Below are 17,151 nucleotides of genomic sequence, written 5' to 3'. Positions count from 1 at the left end.
TGAAGACAAAAGTAGAGCTAACAAAAAGTAATACAAAGTAAGATTCTGGGGAGAAAAGACATACACATATAAACAAAGCTAGCAAAGCCAAAATATGCCAAACCAGCCAACGCGGGTCTCCAACTCCTGACCTCCAGGTACAGAGTACATTATAAGAGGCTGCAAACTTGTAACATGCTGATGAATTTCTAATAATACTATTATAATCAGACAGCATCTGTTAGCATTAATGAAGAAGTTCTATGGATCCTTTAGGCATCCTCCATACTTTGGTCTACTCAAAATCCAAATGGGAACACATCCTGGAATGAATACCGAATCTCAGTATCTGTAAAGGAGGTCCCCTACTTGGAGAAAAGCTTGCCTCTTTAACTGAACTACCTCTTTGTATTTATAAAGCAGAGAAAATAGATACTCCCAATTCTCCTTCTTAATACATTACTACACTGATCGATGTAGACACTTTATGTCCCCTCCATTGTAAAGCAAGAAAGTAAGTTCAATCACTCTTCATATGATAGCTTTTCTTTGCACTCAGTGGGTCTTGCAATGAGTCTTGCAACTCTTCTCTGAAATCATGCCAATTTGAATTGTTTTTGCAATGCACAGGCTGGCACTCCTCATTGTGGTGAGGAGCGCTGCATGTAAAACATTCTTACATCTTGCAGTCAAGTCTGTTATTGTTTCATATACATTCTAATACTTCTTTTTTGAGCACATGTGTATGAGTAGTGATCTTCATAAAATTGTTCTCAGTAATGCGGAGGTCCCAGCTGATGAGATGTATCCTGAATTGCTCTTTGGACCTATAAAAAATATGTTCGTTTTTCTCTTCCAATATGTAGCACTTCGTATTTCATATGTCACAAGTTGTTAGCTTTTTCATTCAAAGTTCATTTTGGTCATTTTCTTTTTAAATTCATAGAAGAGGGAAAAAAATAAAATGCCAACTCTTTTGCAAGTACAAATGATGATTCTGATTTCATTCTGGTCTCATATCACACAATTCTATTTGTGATTTATAAAATGCAAGTTAGAAGCACCAGTTCTGTAGATGGGTTAGATTGTTTTTCTTTTAAAGCTAATTCAGATCAAAAATTTTGGTCCTAGAAGCCAGATTGTATGAGAGAGAGGAAAAGTAAAAAACTATATGCCTTGTCTGTTAGAAACAGGACCCTCATATTGCAAATTGGCTGTGATGGTGGCAGCAAAAGCTACTAGTAGAGAAGCAGATAATATAGAAGGGAAAAGATCTTCACATTCTTGGTGAAAGTAGCTTAATTTTCAAACAGACAGAACTGCAGGACCATTCATTTTAGCAAACCATTTTGCTCACATGTAAATTTTCTTGTAGCTCAGGAGTTTTTAATTCCCAGACTCTTTTTACCATCTGTAACTCAATCTCTATTTTTTAAAGAAACTACAGACATCTGTTTAAATACCCATCTCTTCCGTCACATGGAATTTTGGATTCAAAAAATCTCAGCTCGAAAATAATACCAAAGTTGGATCACATTTCCAAGTAACTGCAGACTGGCACTTCGATGCTGCCTGTTTAATTAGCCCTTTCCATTATACTGGCTGTGACGGGCTACAGAGTGCATGACAGTGCCTGCTGCTGAGGTGGGGGCCTGGGCCACAGAGTGGGGTGAGGAGTCAGGGCTGTGGCGGAGAACGTGGGGAAAAGCCCCGGCAGTGTTTGCGGCCTGCTCCGCTCCCTGGGCAGGGCAAGGGTCCACCCTTGCTGAGGGAAGAAGGGTTGAAGCCCTGATGCTGAGCCTGGTACTCTGCTGTGATCCTGCATTGCATGTAAAACTGCTACTGCCCGTGAGAGCAGAGACAGCAGCCTGCTTGCATCTCTGTCCTCTCACCCTTCTACCAGGGTTCCTGACAGGCCAGCCAGCAGCTCCCCTTCTCACCGTGTTCCCTGTGAGGGGTCACTGTAGTCCCATCTTCCTCACTCTCTAAAGAAAACAGCATTCTCACCTCCTCTTCTGTATAGGAAAGGAGAGAGGAAGACAGGCTGGGGCTAGAACAGTCCTTTCAGGGCATTTTTAGATCTCCAGAAGTGTTTACTTTGGCTGCATATATGTACTCATACTCCTGACTCGTACAAAATACCTCATTCTTTGTGTTTCTTTAGAACTTACTCATCAACAGACTTTGCCCCTTAAATCAGCTCCTTGCTTGCCTTACTGGAAAAAGCAGACATTTACATGGATACACTGGAGGTCTGATTCACTTACATGATGCCCTATGGCTTGATAAAAGCCTGTATGTTTCCTTGTGGGCAGTTATCTGGATCCCTTTCCTGTATGAATTTCTTCCCTAGATAAAACTAGCTCAAAGGGAGGTTTTCCATTCCTAATTCTACCTAATCTAGCTTTGTTCTGCAACAATACTCAGATGGCAAAATAAACAAATGCTACATACCAGTTAAACAAATGCAATTGTATTTTATTCAGCCTCAAATTTTGTTTCTCATAAAATATTTACTATTGACATTTTAAACCAATCTTCTATAATGCTAGTTAACAAACGTTATAAAAGTGGTAATACCTAATGGGAAACCTAGATTCCACTTTTCTGGAGAAATTTCATAGTTCTTGGGGGATGTATAAAATCCAGAATATGGAAAAATCAGAGGGAAACTTCTATTCATTTGCAAATTTGTTTTTAAAAAAACACTTTAGGGATATGTTTGCAGCTGAAGCAGCAAAATCTGAGCAGTGTTGCTCTAGATCCATAGTAGCTGGAGGTTTTGAGGAAGTAGTGAAAATATGGCAGGTAGCAGCACCCATGTATTAATATCAAATTAAGTTTCTCTACCAATGTTCAGTTAGGGCTTTGGAGTCAGAGGAGGGATCACAAGGCAACACCATAGGAGGTTACACCAAACACTCCATTACAGAATTCACTCTAATTCAACGAGACTTGATGGAGGGTAGATATGGACCCTCATTACTTACAGAAAAGCTCTGAGCTGTGCATTTCGAATGTTTTAAATTAATCCATGGCCAATGGAAAAGTATTTGTAAACACATATCAAAACCTTTTCCACATACCCGAGAGAATGAAATTAACTCAATATTATACAATATGGATGATACATACCCTCTATTTTTCATTTACTGTTCACTAGCAGAACAGCACATGATTTATGTTGTGTATGTATCAATATTTTTCTAAATTTAATTTGATAGTTTTCCTACAGGAATAGGCTAACCTTCATCCATACCCACCTTTAATAATATTTATTCTGCCTGTTCCTGTATTACAGCTCTTTTGTTCCTCAGTGGCTCACTGGATATTCCCTCTTATTGCTATGTCCATCTGCTGAGTACACTTTTCCCAAAATAGTCCATGACCATTCTTTCCTATATTTGCACAAGAGATGTACTATTATTATATTTGCACGGAAGAAGTTAGACAATCCTGCAAAAATGTTTTTCAGTGATATCATTTGTCTACCTTGAAAGTTGATTTACAGTTTGAAATGTGACATCATAAGTGGCAAGTGACATAAGAAATAAGTGGAAAATACTTTGCAGTCTTTTAGAAATCTAGCCAGAGTTGCTCTTTGTTAGAGCCTCTGTTTATTTGCCCAGAAGAATTAATATTTGGTCAAAGAGAATGACCAGCAGGTATTGTTACTTACTACTCAACTTGCTTCCAACATTTAAAGCTGAACTCTTGGTGCCTTTGAGAACATGGCTTCTGATACCACAATTCCACACCATTAGTTGCATTGGGAAAAGAGCGGGAGCCAGCCCTGAAAGAGTAACAAGGCATTTTTCGAATGTGCAGGACATGCAAAGCCACAAATGCCAGGCAATGAAAACCAGGTGCTTAAAGCCACATTCAAAGATCTGGAATTTCCTCATGCACAATAATGCCTGTTGTGATAAGCAGTTACACACTTGTGGAAGTAGCCTTTCAAATGCACTTCTATCTCTGGCTAAAGGAATTCTTACTATACAGACATCTTCAGCAAAATAATACCTTGCATTTTAATTTGTTTTTACATGCAGGAATCTCAAAACAGTAACAGGTACACAGAAGCAAACGCTGGTCTCAGTGATGTCTATGGGAAGACACTTCTTTTGACTTCACTGGGATCACAATCCAGCCACAACTGATTAATATTCATTCCACTCCTGTGAGACAAGTGAGGGATATATAGAGATCACTTCACATACCACTGCAGTGTAGCAGTCTCTGGAAAATATCAACTGTTCCAAAACACAGAGGAGCACAGCACAGTTTGGAACAGGATGTGAAGGCCAATACTATATCCAATTGGAACAATACAGGAAAGGCTGATAGCCAGAGTGGAATTACCTAAAATAGATTTTGGCCAGCATACTCGGATTAAGAGCTCTACTTTTCAAAAGGTGAGCTGTGACCTCTAATAACCATAAATAGTCAGGACTTTCTTTTTGTGGCTCAATGGAAAGATGGCACCATTAGCAATATGGCATTTGCTCACACCATACTGATCTATTGCTTCATTACTGGATCATTTGCACAGCTTTCAACAGGACTGAAGTGGCTTCAAAATTAAATGAAGAGCTGTGGCGAAGTCCTGACCCCACTGAAGAGATTATCACAATCCCACTTGGAACCAGTGGAACCAGAATTTATCTTCCAGCAAACAGCCTGCGAGATCTAGCAGCAACATTTCCCACCAGATAGCAATTGTGAGATCTTTCATATCTTATGTAACTGCGAACCTTAAATAAAACATATACCTAGCTCATCACATTTTCCTAATTTAATTAGAACTTTGCATAGTTCTCTAGGTTGGCAAAGTCTTATCTTGCAATATGCTGCAGATGATACTGCTCAGAGATTAACGTTTGCATTTTAATTAAAGTTTTTATTCAGGAAGTTTGTGATACCCCCCACAGCAGCATTTAAGACCACTAAAATAGTTAACTGTTATTATTCTTAGAATGAGCAGCCATAGCCTGATATAAAAATATCACACTCAAAGTATCACCAAAACTTAGTGTGTGCTTTTCATAAATGCATGTACTTTTCTGGGCTTGTTTTTAATAGGCTTTTATCAGAACCTTGCATTTTCCAGGGTAACAACTATACATATTTTTAAATTTGTACTCTGTTCAGTAGTGAACATGCTCTCCTGTACTGGTTCCCAAACAACACTTGAAAGTTGCATTCTGCTGAGCGCTAGCAAGCTATCAGATGGATGGGTTGCAACCACAGCACTGCCTCTACTGACAGTGAGGGGATGGGGAAAGAAACAGCCACAGCTCAAGGAAGTGTTGAAAAAGAGAGGGAGCTGAAATTGCAAGAGTGAAGAGAGCAGGAACACGAAAACAGCAGCACCATGGAAAAGCTCCAGAAGATATTGCAGCAGGAATCTAAGGGCAAAGATGAAGAAAGAATTACAGCAGCCAAGGATTAGGCAAGGATGATGTGCTCTGACTCCTCAGCAGAGGTCTCAGGGAGGGAGGAAGGGGAAGCAGAGGGGAGGCAGCCACAACAGCCTCCTGAAAGATTGGGAACTGTTGTCTGCCGGAAAGAATGATCTCCAGTCCTAATTTAGTAACAGGAGAGAGAGTTATTACCATGAGTAGTGGTAGTGAAATAGAACTTCAGTCAGGGAGCAGCCCCGCCACAGCACAAACATAAAATGAAAAGACAGTGTCTGCCCAAGGAGTTTCCAAATTATGTACAAAGGAAGGGCAGAGGAGTACACAGCAGCAGCAGCAGCAAGGCAATGCCAGAACAGGGAGCAGACTGTTCAGCCCAACTTTGTAAAATCCTGCAGGCTTCTCTTCAGCTAATACATGTATACTGTGCCCAGCTTTAGCACAGCATGGTCTTAATGAGGATTGGAGATGGGTCTCAGCTGTTTTACATTTTTTTTAACTGTTTCAGATATAGTCTGAGATTGAAGTATTACAAAGTTGGCTCTTACTTCTTTAATGATCCTTTTGATAAAGATGAACTAGGGGAAACATTCAAGAAGTCTCCCTGACACTGACCTGGGCCTTGAGTACGCACAAATCTTAAATACTGCTGCTATTTCACTGCCTTCAATAGATCTGAAGCATGTACTTACACAGAAAGACATACATGAACAAGACCTATGTGCACATCTATCTACAAACAAAGTCAATTTTCAAACGTGGGTCCCTCAGAAAATGCTTGAATCCCACATTAGGAACCTCAGACCACCTCACTAGTGCCCAGGGAATGTAACTGTCAAGAGAAGCAAGGGACATCTGGGTATCCTGTTTAGATGATGAATATTTGGCTCTGTATCTGAGGCAAATGATTCGCGTGTAACACACTAACTGCATCAACTATCAAAACCAGGGAAAATGCTAAACAATTATTGAAAAGGCATAAGCACTTCCTTCTGCAAAGATCTCAGTTTCTGATTTAAACACAAGAAAAATCTTTACCACATGTGACTGTCAGGACCCTGAGTGCACTAAGAGGCTTTAATTGCCCTGACCAGCCTCACCTCCACCCACACCTCTGCCCATGGGGCCAGGTGATGTTGAGTGTCTGATGAGGGGTGTCTGTCCTCAGACCTGGCTGTGGGACAGCCCTGCTGTGCTCAGCTGTGGGCCCCGCTGATGTGGGATATTTTGAGTATCTCCTTTATATTTTGTGAATACAACAGGCAAATCCACAGTAGCACTGATTCATACATCCCCTCGCATAGAGTTGGTTGAAATCTAATAAGCAGCTGGATTGAAGTTTGGACAGTTTGATAATTACGATGAGTTAACATTTGACTACTTCATTTTCTGACTTTCAAACAGTTCCACTGAAGTATACTTCAAGTATCTGAATATTCCTCTCACTTTGTTTCATTTGTACAGCACCTACGTCTGGGAAAGAACATAACCTGTGCACCAGATGTGCTACGTTAGAATTTCTGCCTGCCCATCAGACAGGGCATGCGTGCCTCCACAGGATCTAATCCACCTCCATCGCAGATGAGGAACATATGGAGCACCATGAATGGCACACAAGACTTCTCTTTGAACTACATTCCTCGTATCAAAGGGCCCTTTGTCTTGCTGCCTTTTTTGCTGTTCCTCTGGGTAATCATGAGGAAAGAACTGAACATTTGGAAAAGCCTCCTGGGGACAAATTCATTTCTAGTGCAACTCTGCTGAAGTTAATGGCTTATTCAGTTTAAAAGGTGAAAATAAAAGAATATACTGATTTTTAATTTGTATATATACGTGTGTGTGTGTGTGCATGCACTCACATACAAACATATGTATGTACACACATACGAATAAAAGGATAACACCACCTCTGCATTAATTTTAAGAACATGCCAGAAATATAATTTATTGTGACTGTATGTTTTAAAAGACATAACATAAAGAGCTCTTTGGAAAATTAAAGGCCTTCTTTCATACTCGCATAAATTAGGAATAAATTCTTTCTAATCAAGAGCTACACTGTTGTAAGGGGGTACTGGGGCCTGCAACACCAAAATGGTTATTCTGTAACATAATCAAACATCATGAATTAGGCTTTGTCCTTCTTAGAAAAAAAGACAATGTTGGATTTTTTTTGGCAGTGAACATTTAAAGATCATTATGGGAAGGAAGGAAACTTTTCTTGTATTATGTTTAGTGAATTTTGTAGGAAGCAGCAGTCTGTTCCGTTAGAGACTTCACTTTACAATACCCCATGGAGGTAAGGAAGAGATACACTGAAGCTCAGTGATGATGTTCAATACAAGATAATGACAGAGGCAAGGCAGAGATCTGACAGAATTATTGCACAGGCTTTGGATGCATTTGTCAGTAACAGCTGCTGTATCTTGGCCTTCCTTCTTAAGTGGGATTCATCCAGGCAATCATCTTTTCCAGCCAAAGGAGTAACACCCAGTGATGAGAACTGCTCTGGTAATAACAGGAGGTCCTAAAGAAAGGGCACAACTCTAAATATTTCTACAGATTGGCTGAAGAGTATCTCTTAGTGCAACAAATGATCTAGCAAACAATTTATGGTCATTAGCTACTCAGATGTCCCCAGGTAATCTTATGGCCTCTTGTACACACAGAAACACAGCTTTCCGTCAGGTAGTAATCAATAACAAGGCTGACATGCATGCCCTTTGTACCTGCCCTTAGCCAGAACACAAAGTCTTGGTCTCCCTGACAGTGCCAGACATCTCCATTTCCTAGAATAAATTATCTGGAGAAGTCAGTTTTTATTTTACAAACAAAACAGGTTTTCAACTACAGTATAACTGAGAAAATGAAAAAAGAGGCTAATCAGCTAACAGGAAATCACTGAATAGCTTCAGGAAGCAATAAAAAAAATCAGAGTTTTGAGGATAAACACATTTTTGCTAAAATGGTATCTCATACAAGATGTATCTTTTTTTGTTCTAAAAAAAACAGTAGGATTCATAAAAATATTTACAGGTTTCTTTGCTTGTTCATATATAAAGCAATATTCTCTTGATCAGAGAGAATACAATTACACGGGAATATTAGTTCCTTAGTTGATTTCTCAAGATAGATATTAACATTTGATTAAAAGGATTCCTCCTGTTTAAAGATACAGAAATGTACAAAAAAAAAAAAAAAAATACAGTTCCTCTTTTTTCCTGGAACCAAGATACACGCTGACTTTTCATTAAAAATGTCACAGCTGCCACTCTCAACTGATATAAAGCAATGAACCTAGTCTCACACACATGAAAAAAGAAAATTGTAAAAAATACAAGATTTTAAAACAGTAAGACTTTAAAAATGTTATTCCATTTGCTTCTCGCTACAGGCAGAGGATCCTGTAGAGATTTACTTCCTTTTCCAAAAAAAAAGTGTCCATAATCACAAGAGCTAGAAATTATTTTTATAAGTGAAAGTCAAATATATTGGAAATGCATGAGTCCAGAAGCTGCAAACCTATATAAAACATCCAACACAAAATCTTGTGACAGAACAGTAATCTGTCAACACTATTTATAAAGGGAACTCTCTTTTTCCACTCTTTTAAGGCAGAAAATATTTTGTTAATTTTTAGCATCTATTCCTTTGTTCAGCCAGGAAGCACCATACTGAAAAAGCGCCATTAATTTCAGATAGGCTAAAAGGAAGGGTTCTTAGTTTAAAATCTGTAAGACAAGTATAGTACTGTTAGATAAAGAATTAACATAAACTTCATAGAAAAAAAAAGCAAACTGAGGCTTTACCGTACTACAGACTTCAGAGGTGCTGATTATGAGATTTTGTTTGTACAAAAACAACACATTAATCACTTGGAGAGGCTTGAGGTGAGGAGAAAGATTACCAGAGCAGGTTATCAAGTCCTTAGTCTTGACAACACTTAGAGCGAGACCTTATAAATACTTGGCCACCTGCAAATGTAGGTAGTTATGTGCTATGTGAGGCACCTAGAGAATGCTGAAAGTCCTAGCTGGTGCCAATATTCATGTCCAAGTGCCTTTATTCCTTTAAAAATCACCTGTCCCTCTAGCTTTTTTACATGCAGTTTGAACTTTAGTACAGTTTCTACAAGAAGTTCTATCAACGTGCAACCTGAATTATTATTGCCTTATTGATGCTATAATCCATAGTTGGCACAAAGATACTGTATGAAAAAAAGATCTAATGCCTGAAACAACACAAGATTTTAAATATACGCGCTATCCTGATTTAGCCATTCTCTGTGTTCTTCTGTATCACAAAACTCTTAGCAATATTATAATCTGTGCAGTATACTACTCACAGTGTTTACAATGAGCCCATGCCTTCAAAGGAGCCATATATATGTTTAGATTACGCATGTGTTTAAATGCATGGATGATTTGGGTCTACAATTAGAAGTTTTACTATTAAGTTTTGTCTTTCAATGAAAAATATTTCATTCTTTAAACAGCAGTCTAGAAGCTCTACAAAGATCTCCTTTTCTATTAAGAAACATCTCATGAATTTTATGCATGAAATCTCCTTTAGACACACCTGAAATTGTAATATCCAGTGGCCAAAATAAAGACACGTGGGGAAGAAATAAAATCCTTATTTATTTCTGCCCATTTTAAAAGGGCAGTCGGTAGAGTGGCGATTGTATTAGGAAAACTTAAGCTGAAATATATTATTCTTTCAACTTCAGTAACAAGTTGTTTGACTTAGAACTAGATACTCCAGGCTGATATTTGCATTGAGCTGTTTGAATTGCTGTTAAGTCATGCTGGAGAGAAAAATCTGATTTATTTCTGTTTATGTAAAATGAAGATCATTTATTTTAGTCTAATAACTTTGGAGAATATGATCCAGCATCGCTGTTGCTGGAGTGTTTTGCTTAAGGCAACGTATTTGGTTATCAGTCTCTATGCTTTGGTAGTGTCTGCAAGCAGTAAGCAGGCTCTGTGGCACAGCACAGCTGGATCCCTGACTCAAAAACACGTTAATTTTACAAGAAATTAATTTGTTATATAGAGCATGAGAAAAGACTTTTTGAAAAAATGGCTTAGGAATTGTGGAAACAGCAACGAAAGAAAAAATGGAAACTTGTAACGTCGGAGATGTGGGAACACGGCAAACGGGGGGCAGGGACACGAACACGGCTTCCTCCGCAGGAAGGTCTCGGCGCCTCCACGCCCGTGGAGGAACCCCATGCCCACGGAGGAACCGTGGGGGCCGAGAGCGCCCCTCTCCTCCAACGCCCCCGCGCAGCGCGCTGCCAGCGCCGGCTCACGCACCCCCGGCAGCCGCCAGCGGCGCAGCTGCCCCCGCGCGAGGGGCAGAGCCTGCGCCCGCCCCGCCGTTACCGGCCGCCGGCGGGCTCGGGATCCTTTCAACGTCTCTTCTGCGGACGGACCGCGGCGGCGGCGGCGGCGGCTCCGGCGCGGCCTTCGGTAGCGCCCGGGCAGCCCCGCGCCCCTCTCAGGGCCGCTTTTGCGCGCCGTCTCCCCCATTTCCCAGAGCGCCGCGCCGCGCGGAACCGCCCCCGGCCGGCCGGAACCGGCGCGAGCCGGCAGCGGCCGCTCGGCGCGGCCCGCCCCCGCCCCAACCCCCGCCGGCGGCGGAAGGGCGGCGCGCCCGGCCCGGAAGAGGAGAGTTCGGCGGCGGCGGCTGGCGGCTGGCGGCGGCGCGGGGTGAGGGCGGCGGCGGCGGGGTGAGGGCGGCGGCAGCGGCGGCGGGGTGGCCGAGCGGGAGGAGGAGGAGGAGGAGGAGGAGGAGGAGGGCGCCGGGAGCGAGCCCCGCTCTCCCCCCCGCTCCGCGCGCGCAGCTCCTGCCGCGGGGGGCAGCGGGCCCGGCGCTGCTGCCCGGCGGCCCCGGGGTGAGAGCGCGGGTCGGGGGCAGGGGAGGAGGGGGCCGGTGTCGTCCGTCCGGCGCGCAGGGGCCGCGCCCGTCCTGCCTGCGGGGCGGAGGGGCAGCCCGGAGCACTGGCCAGGGCTTGTTAAAGCGGGAGCCGCAGAGCTTTTCTCAGCGTTTGCTGTTAGGGCGAAGCTTTTGCTCGTACACAGTACTGGATGGCAGCAGCCTCTGAAGGACAAATGCATACAGGTAGCGAGACAGGGAGACTGTAAGATCCTCAACACCAGCCCCCTATGACACGTGTGTTATGAGATAACGCAGCATTGTCTTAGATGCTAACCTTTCTCTGCATAAAGTCATTAGCACGTAAGTTTTGAATAAATTAATTATTTTGCTTTGTTGGCTATGTATGTCTGTAGGGTTCACGTGAGATTCTGCCTTGCAAACTTTTCAGGCCAGCTGCAGTGTTGTTTTTGCTGTCCAGAAGAGGTTGGGAGTGTACTGGGAGCACATGCTGAAGGATTTTTTTTTCCTAATTCTGTTAGTAATCATAAACACAGAAATGTCCCATTTCTTTTTGCCTCAGTTCACCTCATGTGACTGAGGTCTGTCAAAACTGACTGGGAGGCCCTGCTATGTAATGCCTGATCACATCAGCTATTAGTTGTTTCAGTCTAATTTCTCCAGTGTGGATAGAGTCCCTCAAAAATGCACCCAGTGTTTAGACAGATCAGTGGTATTTTCAATACAGACATCAAAGACTGGACACTCTAAGAATTTGAATTGCTTTCCGTCAGAGATAACCTATTCAGGAAAACTGAGACAGTGAAGGGCGCTTTGTTTGTATTTACAGTCTTAGATCATCAAATTTAAGAGTCAGACATCTATATTGTCAGCTCAAAACTCAACTATTGTGTTAATCAAAGATAACTTTTCATTATTCTTGATTTGCGCTAAGTGGATTTTAGTAACTTCATACACTGTTAAAGCCACTTCCATTGTATTCATGTTTAAAATTTTCAGAATGGCTTCTTCAGTTGACGTGCCCGTGAATTACGAAAAAATGTTTGCTTATCGGTTTACGCTAGATGATAAGGAATACCAAGAGTACCTGAAACGCCCTACAGATCCACCTCCTATAGTTGAAGAATGGAGAAATAGATCGGGTGGTAACCAGAGAAACAGAGACCGGTACTGCTTTATTTATTTATTTATTTATACAAATATTGGTAATTCACAAATATATGTGGACAGCAATGCTGCTATCTATCCATAGTAAAATACACAGTCTAGCCTGAACAAAGACTAAATACCATAAGCGACTCCTTGAGTGTATCATCTGAGTTACATACTCACACTCTCTTGAATATGGTAATCGATAAGAGACCATGAAGCAATGGTAGCATGTATTTTAAGAAATATGCAAATTCAAAGAATTTAAGGCTGTTCAGTAGCTAAAGTTGTACATAGGCCTGCTTTGCCACAGCTTTCAGCCTAGTGCCGTGAAGCTACTAGATTGAAACTGGCTTGGATCTGACTGTCTACAGCTGTACCATCTGACAGCTTTCTAGGTATGGTCTGTTGGAGTCTTTATTCAGAGTTCCAGGAGATCATCTAATATATTCTAAATACCTTGTATTAGCAAACACTCTGCCTTCTGCTGCTCAGTAAATGATGTGTTGGGTAGTAGCAAGAAATAATAAATATCTCAGATGACTGTAGATGTATTTTTATCAGTTCGTTGTAAAGACAATACATAATTGAGTGTATAAATAGTTGCATGACAGTTCTTGTGATAACATTTAAGAGTTCATTATCTCTTCATCTTTTAAAATCTCATGTTTGTGCAAAACTTTGTGACACTTCTCATTACAGATTTCAAGATGGCAGATATTTTAGAGGGGACAGATACAACTGGCAAGGTGACCATAGATCTAATCAGAGGCCAGAAAGAAGTTGGGGTAATAATTACCAGCAACACAGACAAGGACAATCTTACTCTTCCCACTATGGACAATATGGCTACAACTCCTACAACCCAGGGCCTCGTTACCATCCCTACTGATGATACTTGTGGTTTCAAAGTCCAGTAACACTATATTAAAAAAAAAATAGCTGGGCTTTATTTGTCTTCAGTTTTCTAAATTTTTACAGATTTATAGATAACTGAAGAATCGGTGTTGAAGTCCATTCCTGTCCATCTGCAGTGCAAATTGAAAAAGGAAGTACCTTTTATGAACAATAAAACCATACTAAACTGTTTGTTTAGAGACTATAGATTTTAGATTAAATTTCTATCTTTATTTTTCTTTGTCCGAATGCATATTAGTACACTTTTCTGTTACATTTTGGAAAGCAGGTCAGGGGACTAGTCTGCAGCTTATAGCACTAGTCTGAAGACAGTCCTTTTTGAAAATGACATATTATGTCTGTCTTTGGAGAGAAGTTCCAAGTTTGGCTCTTGATAGCAAGAAAAAACTCGGTTTGAGTTACAGTTGTTTTAAAAGGAGAAGAAAGATGCTATTACAGAAATACTTCATGCTGTGCTGGCATTAATGAAAACTCCAGAGAGGAACTTCTTTGGATATTGATGAGGATGTATGGCTTCTCAATATTTAATTCATTGGAACAAAAGGAATTGTAGCAGAGGAACAAGATATCATATACAAAATAAATTCCTGTCTGTTGAACAATCGATGGTTTCAGTTTATATGCAGGCTTAAAGCATGGTAGCAACTGAAATAAATTAAGTGGTTTAAATATGTGTCTTCTTACTGTAGTAGTTCAGTGGTACACAAGTTTTATCTGAGAAGTAGTACCAAACTTGGATTAATTTGTATCACCTTAAAATAAATTTGGTATGTGCATGACACCTTTGTGATTCTTGTTTCTTTAAGTAAAGCTGTACAATTGTGATGACTGTAATCACTTATTATGAAGTGCTTCATGGATATCTTGAAAGGAACCATAATAAGTACTGTTCTGTATTTTTTGCATGAAAAAGTAGCATAAGTAGTGTAGGGTATGTTTTTCAGTTCTTAAATAACTTGTTCTGTATTTTTTTAATATTCACACAAATAAAAGTATTTCAGGCTTAAGGATGTTTCTGAATATTTATGAAATCTACTTTTGAAATGTTTAGAATTGCAAGACAGGCATCTAAGCAGACAGCTGCACAAGAATCATCACTAACTAGTAAGTATTAATATTGGACAGCTGCTGGTTTAAATTAGAAGAGTAGCCCGCTCAGCTAAAATAAAGAGGACGAGACATACTGTGATTAATTACAAGTCTGGAGTGTTAATCCAGTACCTTACGTTCTAGTGTAACAGGGTCAAAGTTCTCTGTTTTGTTGTTTACTTGATAAGCTAATTTGTATCACGAGAACAGTGCATTTTTTTGTACTTGAGGCTTTCTTCAGCTATAGTAGAGTGACACAGAACCCTCCAGGCTGAGTATTGTAAACAATGCATTGTCATTGCATTGCATCACGTTCTGTGATACGGAGTTCAAATTAGTGAATCTTGATTTAAAAACAAAGAATAAATACAGAAGTTAAAAGCGTAGTGTTCCATCTCATGATATACTTTTAAAAGCTAAATAGTATGTTTATGGGTAATAGAAATGTGTGCTGTTTGTAGCTTTTACACAGTCTTGTAATGCAAAAGCTGGGCTGCTTACAAGTGTCTCCACCTACCTCCTAAGTATTTTTGTTTTCTCCTTTTCATATAATACTGTTGAGAGCTCTGATACTTTAGGGAGTAGAATAATAACTGTATTTGTCTTGAATTTGTTTGTGTAACCTGAGAAATTTGGCAGCATATGGGTTGTTTTCTTTGAGGAGTTCTGGATGAAATGCAACCTTTTCAACCCTTGATGCTTCACCTGGATAAATATTGGCAGAGTTGTTACATGGAAGCAGTAAAATTATCCAAAGTTTTTCTACGTGCTGTAGGAAGTCTGAAAGATGGTACTATAGAATTCCTTTTTTAGGTAGGATCACATGCAAGATGCCAGATATACTAGACTCTCACTTCCAAGAAAAGAGTGCATCCCTCTCTGCAAAGACACTGCCAGCTATGCCATGGAAGTCAGTCTGAGCTAGGATATTCTTCCTAGTAACCATCTGGAGTAGCATCTCAGGTTGAAATAAAACCTGAAAAAATAAATGGATCTTGCCTTATCTGCTGCTTTTCTCAAGACCAATAACTATTTTAGTGTTTTTTTCACTTAATAAAGAACAGGGTAGGGAAAATTATCTACAACAGTGTAATCAAGCTGAAGAAGCAGATATATTAGCAGGGCCTGTCTAACTTAAAATCACACATTCCATGATCTCAGCTCTAGTCTTCTGAGATTCTTGACTGAGCCAGCAAGAGAGTCACCTAGATCAATGCAGTGTCTTGCTTTTTTACATTCTTGGCTCATGTTACTCGCTACCTGCCTTAGCATTACAACTCCTGATTCAACTTTTAAGACTTCCATGTTTTACAACACCTTTTTAGAACAATTACAACAACAATTATTTTTTTTTATGAATAATGCATTCAAAACAAATGCATGCCTTGCACTGGAGAGAATTTTAATTAGAATTCAATAATTATTACCTGCAACAAGGTCCACTTAGATACTAGTATTTATAATAAAGTCTAGTTTACTGTTGTCTGTCAAACTACATGTAAATACTACTTGCAGTTTAGGTCTGCTCAAATATTTTTTCTCCCTTGTGAAACACTAGCGTTACATAGTGTAACACTATGATAGTGTTACAGATACTTTTAACATTTGCAACTGCAAAAACTACACAGATTGTTTAAGTATGATGGAGATTGTAGGGTAAACATTAAAATTCAGTGTCTGAAATTTTACTTTAAAAAGCTCTTCCCTCTTGACGTTTGCTCAGACATCATTATTAACATGAATAAAACAAAAGAAGGACAAACTAGTATGCTCAAAATGGCTAAATACCTTCAAATCGGTACCAAGCTGAAAGCTACTGGAAGCCAAGGGAAGCAGTAGAAAAAATTCCTAGTGTGATTTGAGAGATGCAATTTTACAAGTGTTCGCTGCTATTCAGCATCTATTTTATCCTAACTGTACAGCTGGCAGTAGAAATGTGCAGACGTGCTCTGGAAGGTTAGCTGGAAGCTGAAATACTATTAAGAGGCTCTCTGATAGAGATTTCAGACAAGGAAGAGAAGTGTCATTCTCTCAATATGCATATAATCAATGTTCAATTTCTACAATGACAAGTATATTCAAACTCTTACTGTTTAAATATGTTTATACATATTTAAGTTCCCACTATTAATTTGCTAAGAGATACTTTGCTTAACCAAGAAATGTTTGCCTTTGCTTCTTAAACTGAGATGCTGGAGAGGCAGTTCTAGCTGTATCAAATTGAACCTAGGGTTCTTTTCCCTCTATTCCTTACAAAAATCACACAACTCCACGCTGATTGTGTTAGCTGCTGCAGCTTGTGCAGCCGCCCCTTCTCTAGCCCCCCGACAAAAGCGAGGGGGTACGAGCACGCGGTCACGCAAGGGAGAAGAGGACCGTCCCTCGCAGCAGCTACAGCCCATCTTCGCAGCATTTTAATGAAACTGCAACTCCCTTGCCTTTCATTTGGCAATCAGGAAATATTACTGTGATCTGTCCTGTTATCCTCATGTGTTAGAAGAGAGCTATACAACCCCGCTTAAATTATGCATAGCACTGATATTTTAACAACCAAAAAGTAAGAAAGATTATAGGGCAGATCAGGTTTCCCTGACAGTACTGAGGAAATATGCAGCCTGATTCAACACACGTGGACATAAATCCTGGAGTCCAGCAGCTCCAGAACTGTCAGGAGAGTAGATGGCAACTTTAGTAT

The 17,151-nt window shown here is 40.2% G+C and overlaps 1 protein-coding gene and 1 long non-coding RNA gene across 6 annotated transcripts; one reads left to right on the top strand and one right to left on the bottom strand.

Moving 5' to 3' along the window:
- Window positions 1–7,317: 7,317 nt before the first annotated feature.
- On the bottom strand, window positions 7,318–11,007 carry LOC134144706 (uncharacterized). 2 transcript variants are annotated; one of them, XR_009959458.1, is made up of 2 exons: window positions 10,718–11,007; window positions 7,318–7,926 (listed from the first exon to the last, which is right to left on the bottom strand). It is a non-coding gene; the product is annotated as an uncharacterized LOC134144706 (long non-coding RNA). The 2 variants fall into 2 exon arrangements; XR_009959457.1 differs by having other exon boundaries at window positions 10,787–11,007.
- A 1-nt stretch (window position 11,008) lies between these two features.
- Window positions 11,009–14,146, top strand: RAMAC (RNA guanine-7 methyltransferase activating subunit). 4 transcript variants are annotated; one of them, XM_062583849.1, is made up of 3 exons: window positions 11,009–11,113; window positions 12,300–12,467; window positions 13,152–14,146. In XM_062583849.1, exons 2-3 carry the CDS (start codon window positions 12,301–12,303, stop codon window positions 13,339–13,341), a joined length of 357 nt encoding a protein of 118 aa, XP_062439833.1. In that variant the 5' UTR covers window positions 11,009–11,113; window position 12,300; the 3' UTR covers window positions 13,342–14,146. The 4 variants fall into 4 exon arrangements, with proteins under 4 accessions (XP_062439833.1, XP_062439834.1, XP_062439835.1 ...); XM_062583850.1 differs by having other exon boundaries at window positions 11,086–11,133; XM_062583851.1 differs by lacking the exon at window positions 11,009–11,113 and adding an exon at window positions 11,406–11,642.
- The last annotated feature ends 3,005 nt before the right edge of the window (window positions 14,147–17,151 follow it).

This window comes from Rhea pennata, chromosome 10 (assembly GCF_028389875.1).
Source record: "Rhea pennata isolate bPtePen1 chromosome 10, bPtePen1.pri, whole genome shotgun sequence".
Classification (NCBI taxonomy): domain Eukaryota; kingdom Metazoa; phylum Chordata; class Aves; order Rheiformes; family Rheidae; genus Rhea; species Rhea pennata.
Note: the sequence above shows the minus strand (reverse complement) of the source record. Positions and strands in the feature narration are given on the sequence as shown.